General features: G+C 50.4%; 1 protein-coding gene across 3 annotated transcripts in view; it reads left to right on the forward strand.

Moving 5' to 3' along the window:
- The window catches only part of HPCAL1 (hippocalcin like 1), a 55511-nt gene extending 45472 nt beyond the window's left edge, over positions 1–10039 (forward strand). The window contains exons 4-6 of one of the 3 annotated variants that reach the window (XM_035320946.1): positions 5795–6197; positions 7361–7466; positions 8835–10039. In XM_035320946.1, coding sequence (XP_035176837.1) covers positions 5820–6197; positions 7361–7466; positions 8835–8932 — 582 coding nt within the window. In that variant the 5' untranslated portion in view covers positions 5795–5819 and the 3' untranslated portion in view covers positions 8933–10039. Of the gene's footprint in view, positions 1–5728; positions 6198–7360; positions 7467–8834 lie in introns of all 3 variants that reach the window. The other 2 variants (XM_035320948.1, XM_035320947.1) reach the window with 2 other exon arrangements.
- Positions 10040–11243: the final 1204 nt, after the last annotated feature.

Here is an 11243-nt window from a genome sequence, read left to right on the forward strand (position 1 = left end):
TGGATGTGATTTAGCTTAATCAATTAAACAAATACCTCACGTGAAACTTCTAAAAATCAGCGACCAGCCTGCCCAGCCATGCCAAGTCTGTGGTTTGGATTTTATCGCTCTGTCAGCCCTGCCCTGCGCTGGTTGTTGTCACTTTTCGTCCCTCCCTGACCTTTGGGAACCGTGTGGTTGCGACATTTCACTGATTTCCCGGTTCGTGGCAGGCATCTCTCCCGCAAGCCCATGCCCCCGGAGGTTTATTTTAACTTACCTATCACGGCTGTACCCTACCTTAACGTGACGTGGGTTTTTCCCCGTGCAACCCAACCTGCTCAGGAAAAGACCTTGTACGCTAGGACGCTGTGCTGACATGTTTCCCTCGCTGTGTAAACAAACTGTATTTTTTTTAAGCCTTGCCAACTTCGCACAGCATCTAAAGACAGAAGAAGGCTGCCTGCTTCTCCCTCGGTTTCATTAAAAATAATTAAAAAAAGAAGAGCAAAGGGAGGAGAAGAGGAAAATCCACTCATGGTTTTCTTTTCCTGTCTCAAATAACAAGCTGCGTCCCTGCCCGAACTGCTCCCACCCAAATTAACCTAATTTCCTAATTTGCTCAAAATATTTCTGTGCTTTTCGTATTGCATTGGGGAATATTTGCCCTTTACAGTAATAAGCTCTCCTTTCTGAGCTGGAAAGTGTTATAGAGAGCTCCGCGAGGAGCTGCCAGATTTGCTGGTCCTAGCGCAGGTCTCCCTTTCTGCCCACAGCCCTTTTTTTCTTTGTTTTGCAGCAGTTTGGGGTTTTTGTCAGCGTGCCCTCAGTGGGGTGATGGGGCTGCACCTCAGGCAGGCAGCTTGAACCCCAGAAGGCTCTCGGCTTGGTGCTTGATGCTCGATGCCCACAGCCTAATTGATTTCGTGCCTTAATCAGGAACATAATCCCGAGGAAAGCGACTTGACTGGCCACAAGGAATCCAGAGCCCTCTCAGTGAATTTCTAAGGTTTCATTGCAGCTGGCCCCATGAAATCAATGTGCCATCCTGCAGAGTTCCTCTCGCACAGCCATTTGCAGGATTGGAGCCTTCGTAATTATATCTTTCTCAGGAGAGCTGGCGGAGGGTTATCTATAGCTCTTGTCCGTTTGCCTTCCCAGAATTGGGTTTGCAAGGGCGCTTTGCCAGTGCCTGCGTGCGTGTTGCTGGTCAAACTTTCACGGCGGCAGGGCTCTGCGTACATCACTCTGCCTTTCCGAAGGGCGTTCGTCCTGAAAATACCACTGGGTTTTCCGAAACTGAAAGTGGGGGTGATGCAGGTGGGGGTTGCTTCCCTCCGACCGCTTCTTAATGAGCTTTTGGAAAAGGTTTAGCTCAAAAATAAGTTGCAAGTAAGCGGCGCTGCTCGTTTAAATAAAAGAGTGATTAGTCATAGAAAGTAAAAAAGTGGAAAAGCCCGTTTATTTGTTTAGCACTGTTCTGGGCTCGCTAGGTTTCCCTTTTGCCTTTCCCTTCGCTAGGTCTCGCGGCGAGGAAGTAACCGCAGCTCCTCCTGCAGCCAGGCCTTCATGTCCCTGCTCCGCGGGCTGCAGGGGAGTGTTCGGCGATTTATTGAGTTTCCTCTGCCCAGCCGCTCCCGTTATTAACTTTGAGAGATGTGCAGGTGTTCCTCGTGGCCCTTCAGCTCCGTCACGAGACGCTGCTCCCAGCCCCGAGCCTGCCGCCGGTGAGGCCGAGGCCGAGGCCGCGGGGCAGGAGCGGGGCCCACGCGGGGCTCCGGGCAGGCCCGGATAGCTATAGCAACGTGCTGCGTATCCTGCCCCTCCTCTGCTGCAGCGCCCGTTGCTTCGGATACTGCCGGTAACACATCCAGCACAAGCTGCTCCTCGCCACGGAGTTCAGTGCCTGTCCCAGGCCCGTGCAGCCGGACATTTCTCCACACGGCTCAGGTGGCCGAGCCCGGGCAAAACGAGGTCTGGAGGCTCCTTTACATTCCCACTTGCAGCGTTGTTTGCTCTGGGATCTTCCTGAGCTTTCTTAAATCCCTGCATGCATTAAATGGGCTGGTGGGAGCTGGAGAAGCCCCTCTCCACGCCACGCCAGCAGGGCAGGGTGAGCCAGAGGGGCATCGGCAAGGAGACAGGAGGGCTTCCTCATAACCAGAAGGTTGCGTAAATATATAATAAGCCGATGAAGAGTCCAATGCATTTTTCACTCAAGGGTGTGTCCGTGATGTGTGACAGCACAGGCCTTTAGGGACTGAAGCTTTTAGTTGGGCTGCCCACCCTTTTTTTAACAAAAGGATCAAACTGCAGTGAAGAACCCAGCCTCAGAAAACAGCTGCTGGTTTCTTGAGGCACGGCAGCTGCTGAAGCGCCCCACGGGGCAGGACCTCCCCATGGCTCTTGTCTTTACCTGGCCATAGGAAAGAGGATACAGAAGCTAATTCATGGAGCCACAGCATGGTTGAGGTGGTCTTTCACCCATATGGGAGCGATTCTTGTGTGTCAGCCTGGCTTAGGGTGGTAGAGCAGCCCTGGCTGCCTGGCTGATGCTGTTCATTTGCTCTAGGCTCCCGCAGTCCCCAGGGCACCGTGGTAGTTTCAGGACCATAATGGGTCTCGGACACGCTTGTTCTGTGCTGTAAGTGAGCACGGCAAGACAAATGCTGCAAAATTTACCCCTCCGAAGCAGGCAGCTCAGATGATATAACGGGTGTTTATTATATTTCACCATGCTCTTTCTCTGAAGAGCACCACTGACCTACAGATTTCTCCCCTTTTTATTAACACCAAGACCGTTCCCAAGGAGGTTAGAACCAGGCAGGGCATCTCTAAGGAGCCGTTCCTCCTCTTGCAGCCGTAACTGATGCGCTGAGAGCATCCCCTCAGGAGCTCCGCTCACAGGGGTTGCACCCCTTCAGGAGGATTGCAGTGAAAACCCCGGGCTGCCCTCTGCTTTTTGGGTGATGTGCGCTGGGAACATTGCTTCTGGCAGTAACTGGCGGTACGTATACAGAGGGCTCGTGGCAAAGTGGCACACACCGAGCTTTCTCGCTTGGCCTCGGTGAGTAAAAGACCTTCTTCTCATTGCTGGGATTTTGCTATGAGCCCAGAAGGAAGAAGATATTCATGCTCAGGTAGGACTCAAGGGCATTTCTGTACTTACTTTGCTCCTCTGGGCAATCCAGCCATCACAACAGTGCTGGAAGCCCCGAACATCCCCTGCTCCCGGCTTTGCTGGCAGCGTGATGTCTCAAGCTCACAAGAGGTTCAGCTGGCAGAGCCTCTCTAAAAAAAACACACCACCACGACAACCCACAGCCCTAATCACGGCGCTGACCTGAGCATCCCGAGCCCGCTCCCTGCAATTTCCATTAGCAGCCGTCCTCCGAGTGGTCTCGCAGCTAAATCAGCCGATGAGCCTCTGGAAAGTGATTTGATGAAAGCATTTTACAGCAATCGAATGAAATGTCAGCTGGGTGCCAGCGGCAGGGGGGGCTGTCATGATTAATGAGCTGTTTAGGCGTTTCGTCTTGTAGGAGCTACCTGAAACACAATTCACGTCGAAGGCAGTTTTTAGACGTGCTTTAATAAATTAATGTTAACACTAGTTGTTTAATTATTCTTAGCAAATTGGTTACAACAACTGTGGGGTTATATTTGGGTTGAACTCATTGTCGAGCCTTTCCGAAAGCTCGCATGCAAAAAAAGGGTATGGTTAGATCGTTGCACATTACTTTTCTGATACAACATGACCCAAAAGAGGAGGGAGGGATGAAATAACCTGTAATTTGTTGGATGCAAAGACTGCTGGGGTATAAAGCTTTCAAGGCTGATATTAAATGAGCACCTGTCCAAATACCAGGATGCATCTTACTGCGATTAGGAGTATTGAAACCCGATAAATGAAGGCAACATCGTGCCTCTCTGCTGGCGAGGGGCCTCTCTTTTCAAGGGGATGGGAATAACAAAGGTATTCTAGGAAAATTCTAGGTATTCTAGGTATTCTGCAGAAAACTGCCCTGCAAAGAGCAGAAATAAAGCCTCAGAGCTGAAATAGTTGCAGTTTTCTAGAAAACAGAAGCGCTACTGATAACAGAGTTTTCTGCTACACCCAGTGCGTTGTACTAGTGAGCAGCTGGCTGGTTTTTGTCTCCGAGCATCAAGTCACAGGGCAGGACGGGGATTTTTTACATTGCCGAGGCGACAGAGAGCGTAAGTGGGATACAGATAAAATGAGGTTAAATTCAGCTGGTGAAAAGCCCTCTGCTGCACAGCAACTTATTTTTTGCTGACCTTTAACATTTTTTTAGGTTCTTATGCATGCCTGGGATTTTTTACTCTTTGGGAAGCGCTTAGCCCGTGTTACATTTTTCCCTGGTATTCGATTCTGCATGCTTTGTTGCTCGGCTCTCGCTGTTTCCCAGTGCTGAGCAGCGGCTGTGCAGCCACGAGGGTGCTGGGCTCATCCTGACCTGCTTCTGCCCTGGCTTTGGGCGAGTGTAGCAGGGACATCGAGTAAGGCGGTGGACCAGGGACATCAAGGCAGGCATTTGTGCTGGGCTCAGTCCTCCAGTTGTAGGGGCTGGGACGTAACTCTGTACAAACCTTGTGGAAAAGCCTTGGTAACTACCTGGGGTCGTTACACGGATGAGCACCCCTAGTGAGGCTCTCCCAGGCTGTGGTTCTGTCGTGCTGGGCATTTCGGGCTCAGGATGGGAGATGCTCCTCAACCTCTTTGTGGATCTGCAGAGAGGCAGCAGCACTGCTCAGCCTGGGTATTGCTGGGAGGCCACTCAAGGCTGGAAGGGATAAGATCCAAAAATCCACCGCGATACCCATTTTGTTTGCTCTCCTAAGTACACACCGACTGCCTTGTGCTGCAGAGGAGAGGAGATGCTCCGTGGCCATGGGGTCCCCAAGGGGGTTGGGTGGATGTGACACCCTCCCCTTGCCTATGGATGGATTTTGAGGATGGATTTTGCTTTTCGTCCCCGTTACTGTCCCTGCTGGCTCCTGCTTGGTCATCACAGCGGATCAGCCAGTTTTGAGGGGGTCAGGATTTGGACCTGGGTGTTGCAAACTCTTACAGAAGAGGGTGCTGTAGCACAGAGATAAAATAATGAGAAAAATAATGAGAAATAGGTAGGTGCCTCCCAAACTGCCCTCCCTTTTCCTTCCACTTTGTATTAACTGAGAGAGTTAAACAAAACAGGATACTTTCCTAGTAGGACAGGCAAATCCAGCATCTGGAAAGAGTCTGGCAGAGGGCCACAAAGATGATACAGGGCCTGGAGCATCTCCCCTATGAGGACAGGCTGAGAGACCTGGGTCTGTTCAGCCTGGAGATGAGAAGGCTGAGAGGGGATCTCATCAATGTTTATAAGTACCTGAAGTGAGGGAGACAGAGGGATTTGGGCAACCTCTTTTCAGTGGTTTCTGGGGACAGGACAAGGGGCAATGGCCACAAAATGGAGCCCAGGAAGTTCCGCACCAGCATGCGAAAGACCTTCTTCATGGTGAGGGTGACAGAGCACTGGGACAGGCTGCCCAGGGAGGTTGTGGGGTCTCCTTCTCTGGAGATATTCAAGGTCTGTCTGGACCCCTACCTGGGCAGCCTGCTCTAGGGAACCTGCTTTGGCAGGGGGGTTGGACCCAATGATCTCTTGAGGTCCCTTCCAACCCCTACAGTTCTGTCATTCTGTGATCTCATCCTCCTTCTGCCCTTGTCCCCTTGCCCGTACAGGGTCTGCACCAGGCAGGCAGGCTCGCGCGGGGCTGGAGCTGACGCGGGTGCTCTCTCGCTTGGCAGCAGCTGAGCCGGGCTCCGGGAGAGGATGGGGAAGCAGAACAGCAAGCTGCGCCCCGAGGTGCTGCAGGACCTGCGCGAGAACACCGAGTTCACGGACCACGAGCTGCAGGAGTGGTACAAGGGCTTCCTAAAAGATTGCCCGACGGGCCATTTGACTGTGGAGGAGTTCAAAAAAATCTACGCCAACTTCTTCCCCTACGGCGACGCGTCCAAGTTCGCCGAGCACGTGTTCCGCACCTTCGACACCAACGGCGACGGGACGATCGACTTCAGGGAATTCATCATCGCGCTGAGCGTCACCTCGCGGGGCAAGCTTGAGCAGAAGCTCAAGTGGGCGTTCAGCATGTACGACCTGGACGGCAACGGGTACATCAGCCGCGGGGAAATGCTGGAAATCGTGCAGGTGAGGAGGCTCTGTCTCCAATTTCATGTTCTTAGCTTGAGACATTTGGAGCTGGAGATGTTCAGTGTGTGGAGTTAGGTCCCTGCCGTGTCCCTAAGGGGCAGTTTGGGGCCACGATGGGACCTAGGAGGTGCAAATGAGCAAAGGTCCTGAGAGACAAATGAGGCTCCATGCAACTGTACTGAGGCCTAAGTCTTGCAGCTGTCCCTGAGGATTCCTTGGTGGGGTTTTGGTGGGGCCAAAAAGACCTAAATGCAAATTCTGCTCACCTGGTTAATCTCAGTATCGATACCATGGGCTCTGAAACTTCACATCTGAGTCAACATGAGCTCAAAATTAAAGACTGTATCATGTCCTCATCCCCTGAAGGCTCGGAGCATGGCCCTACAGCTGGCTCCGGGGCCAGTGGCATCCATCCTGGCAGCGGGATTATCTCCATCCTGATACACGGGAGGTACCTCTGAACACCAGGGACCACTTCTTACTGTGCAGGTGGCCAAGCACTGGAGCAGGTTCCCAGAGATATGTTGGGGTCTCCCTCCTTGGGAGATATTCAGAAGCTTTTTGGGCATAGAATCATAGAACTGTTCAGGTTGGAAAAGATCTTCAAGATCATCAAATCCAACCATCAACCTGACCTGCTGAGTCCCATCCCTAAAGCATGGTCCTGGGCAACCTGCTGTAGGTGTCCCTGCTTGGCAGAGGTAGGACCAGATGTCCCCAGAGGTCCCTTCCCAGCACAACCCTGTGACCCTGTGGTCCAGCCCCTAGCTGAGGTGTGTCCAAACCAGCGTCATGCTTGGTGTCCCCAGTGCATTCCAGTAGGGTAAAAGAGGTCTCATCTCCGAAAGCAGAGTTGTGCACTGGTGCTTTGCTCCCGTATTTTGGCTCAGACCCGCTTGCACGTTAGCCTAAACCCTGACTTTCTCTTAAACTGACCCAGCAGCGTGGGTGCTTCTTTGAAGTGCAAGTGAACACAGGAAAGAAAAATAAAAAAACCTGCAGTCAGAAATTGATATTTGTTTTGGTTTATAAAGTCCTGCAGCTGCCTGCTGGGGTCAGCTGCCTTTTTTTATTGCTGCAGGCTTAAATTATTTTTCTCAGTCCCGATGCTTTGTAGTTTGGGTCATGTTTTTCCTATGTCCTTTTTTTTTAATACTCAGGCAATCTACAAAATGGTTTCATCAGTAATGAAAATGCCAGAAGACGAATCCACTCCAGAGAAGCGGACAGACAAGATCTTCAGACAGATGGACACAAACAATGACGGTACGGTCTCAGCCTCGTCCTGCCCGAGGGGGAGATGCTCGGCGGGGCGAGGATGTGGTTCTCGTGCTGATACAGAGACCTGTAACAATATGGCTTTATCTCTAGAAAGGCTGTGTCTGGTTTGAGAGCGTTTCATGACAAAATATACAGCAAAACCTGCTCTATGCATCCTCCATCTGCTGCACCTTGTCGCTGAGATAAAGTCAGCTTGTTCCTGGTAAAATATCACCCCGTGAGCCACGCGCTGCTAAACAACAAAATCTGCACGGGGAAAGGTAGCAGAGAGAGGCTGGTGCAGGCTCCCACGTTAGCAATGCTCGCTCCCTGCCAGGGAGCCCAGGGAGCCAGGGATGGATCTCCTGCACCTCTCGGTGGCTTGGAATGTTTCTTCTGCCCCACTCGGCCGTGGGACACAGCTAATAGCTTCTCCTTTCTGTGTTGTTTTTAAGTGTTGTGAGGAAAGGGAGACAGTAATAAACTTCCTGATAGGGGTACTCTTTTTCAGACTGACAAAAGGTTAAGAAGACGCTTTTTTTTTGGAGACATTAACCAGAAACTAGGATTGAACCCCGAGCTAGGGGGTTTTAATGAACAGCAGAGAGGAACCCTCAGCATCTCCCTCAGCTGAAGCCTTCCCTGTGGGATGCCCCTCGTTCCATGCAGGCATCGAGATAGATGGGCATCAGGACACAGTGCGAGAGGCAGCAAACGCTCGTCTCCTCCTTCCTGTGACACCCAGACACATTCTGGGGAGCGAGGAGCTGCATTTCCAGCAGGAATGGGCACGGATGGGTAGGGGTAGCAGCGGCTCCCAACCCTGCAAACACTCACATGCAGTTTCAGCAGCATCCCGAGGGAAGAGCTCTTGGAGCAGGAGGAAGGCAGCGAGGGGCTTGGAGGGGCAGCAGGGGCAGCCACTGCTCACACCAAGCCCCGGCGGTGAAAGCAGCGAGATTTGGCACGTTTGGGTTGAAAACAGCATAGCACTGTGAGCATCACATGCAGAGTGCACACACGTGCAGGTACCGAACCTCCTGGTCATGTTCTGTGCCATTTGTACGGCCCAGTTCTGGGAAAGAAAGCTGCTGCTATTAGAACGGTTGTATTTGTTATTTTATTTTTAATTCGGCACTGTCTTTTTAAATAAGAAATGACAATTTTTTATGCGAGATTGTTTTGCAGAAGAAAAATGCATCCAGGCTTAAGGGCTTGAGCGGGATTTGGCTGCTGTGCATTGCACTAAATTCCCCGAGATGCATTTGCAATAGATTAAGTAGACGTACATTGCTTTTCGTAAGCTTCAGTGAGTGGCAGCAATGACTGACTGTTATTTTTTTTCTCTTCTGTTTTGCCTTTCCTCCTCCGAAGGTAAACTGTCCCTGGAGGAGTTCATCAAAGGTGCCAAGAGCGATCCCTCCATCGTGCGGTTGTTACAGTGCGACCCCAGCAGCGCGAGTCAATTCTGATACAAAGCGGACAGTTTGCAACGAGAATCTCGGCTTGTCCTTCAAGCTTTGCTCGCAAATGGATGCCTTCTCAATCATTCCTCAACAGTTAGCGGATAAGATACCATTGCCAGATTGTGTGTGTCTGAGTGAAAACAGCCCTCGCTCCCCTCACTAACACCAGTGCAGCTCTCCTTCGGCAGCTCCATTTCTGCTTTCCCGTAATGTTTTGGTTCACTCTGCACGTGTTAGCGGTAACTGAAAGGTATGTTTACATGCAGATCCAAAGGGTTCAGGTCTCCCGTGAGACGCCACTTCGCTTAGTCTGGAGGGAAGATGGTGTTCCCGTAGTCCCAGGAAGACGCTAGGTAGGACTGTGACCCAACGTAGCAGATGGCAGGTAATTTATTTTGCTTCGGAAGTGACTATGTTAAAAAAAAAAAGAAAAAATAATAAAAAAAAAGGTGGACTGAATGGAGTAGAAAGTTTAAATAAAAAAAGGAAAAAAAATAAAACAAAAACGCAGCTTTCCTGAGCATGGTTCCAATTTTCTTTTTGAGGAAAATTGCTTGCACTTATCTAATGGTCTTTACTTTCTTTTAATATATATATAAATTATATATATATGGTGAAGTAAAATTTTAAATATTTAGGTCATCTATTTAAGGCATACAGTAGACTTCAGGCTTTGTTTCTTCTAGTTGTCTGTGATTTATTCCGATCTTGGAGATGATTGTTTTTCGTGGTATTTATGCATTAGCGAATCGGCCGTTCCAAAAGAGATGCATGACTAGCAGTTCGTGGATATTTCACTCTGTTTAATTACTGAATGCAAAACTTCGTTCGTTTTTACTGTCGGTTGTTCCAGCGTTTCTGTACTAACGGCAGACCTGAGAGGAGCAATCCTCCTTCTGTATTTCTCAGTGGAGTCCTACTTCATGGTGGTCGCTGCGTTCAATGGCTTCTGAGTGAAATGAGGTGACGTGACTCGCACCGCTCTTCTCGACCTCGCTGCACCTCCTCCCTCTTGCTGTCGATACGTTACTAGTCTCGTGCATTCCAGTGTTATTTAATATCTGCCTAATGCCAAGAAATATCCATTGAAATAAAAGACTACTTTTCTTGTCAGTAGCTGTCTTCTTTTCACCTGTGCAGCAAATCTGTGTTGTCACCTACGTGGTGGAAGGTGGAGGCTGGCTCCCCGTCCCTGCCCTGTCCGGGACACATTTTGGCTGCTTTGACTTTCCCTATGAAATAAAAAAGATGTGTTTGCACCATACCCAAATAGAAAAGCACCGTTAGGTCAGCCCCAGTACAAAGCACAGCCTTACGGCAGCGCTGCCGAGCAGAGGAGCGCATTCATTATTTTTTTCCCACTGAAATTCAGATTTGAGCCATGAAACCAACCCTACTTTCAACTGCAACGCCCTGCGGATGAGCGCAGCCCTGAAAGAGGAGTTATTCAGGAATCTGCAAGCCAAGAAAAAAAAAAAAAAGGTATTGGGGAAAAAAAAAAAACAACACAAGAAGTCTGGTGGTTGCTTTCAGCCTGTTGGCAGCCCCACTGCTTGTGTCGGGAAGTGCTGCAGTGCTGAAGTCACCACAGATGAGCTTCCACAAGAGGCTCTTCTCGCAGGGGATGGGTGGCTGGGGGTTGGAGGTCCCGAGGTGACCCCAGGGTCCTGCAGCAGAGGTACAGCGGCCACCCCAGGCTCACCCCTGCGGCCACGCTTGGGCGAGCGTGTGGAACCAACCCTGCGCCTGCTGCGGGACCGTGCCCTCGAGGGGACCGCAGCATTTGAATCTCGGCAGGTCTGTGGGATCCTAAAATGAGTCAGGTACATTTTTATTCGGGCACTGCACAATGTCCCCTTTTTTTGGGTAGCGAGGATGTTAAGAGTTGTCTCGATGTAGCGTTCGGAAATGCATCAGGCCTTTTTTCTCGTCGTTTGTCTGAGCCTGGCAGTGGTCCTTTTTTCAGGCTTTTCTGCCAGCTGTCCTCTTCTGGTTTCTGCCTCTGTTTTTGGTGAACAGCAATTTTGAGTAACTGTCTGACAAAACCCAAACTGTTCTCATTTAAAAAAAAATATTACAACAAGCCCATTTTGTCTGTTTTGGGGGAAACAAAATGAAAACTGACTTCTAGTGGTGAGAAAAAAAAAATCCTATTTCTTTGGCTTTATGATTTTTGCATCAAAATGTGCCAGGGCATCCAGGAGGGAAGGCTTGCTGCCAGCCTGGGGCTGACGGCCACCCCATGCAGATGGACTCGTGCCCTGCGGCTGGATCCACCTGCCTGCACATCTCTCCACAACATGCATGGGTGAAGCTC

Source organism: Oxyura jamaicensis, chromosome 3 (assembly GCF_011077185.1).
Source record: "Oxyura jamaicensis isolate SHBP4307 breed ruddy duck chromosome 3, BPBGC_Ojam_1.0, whole genome shotgun sequence".
Classification (NCBI taxonomy): domain Eukaryota; kingdom Metazoa; phylum Chordata; class Aves; order Anseriformes; family Anatidae; genus Oxyura; species Oxyura jamaicensis.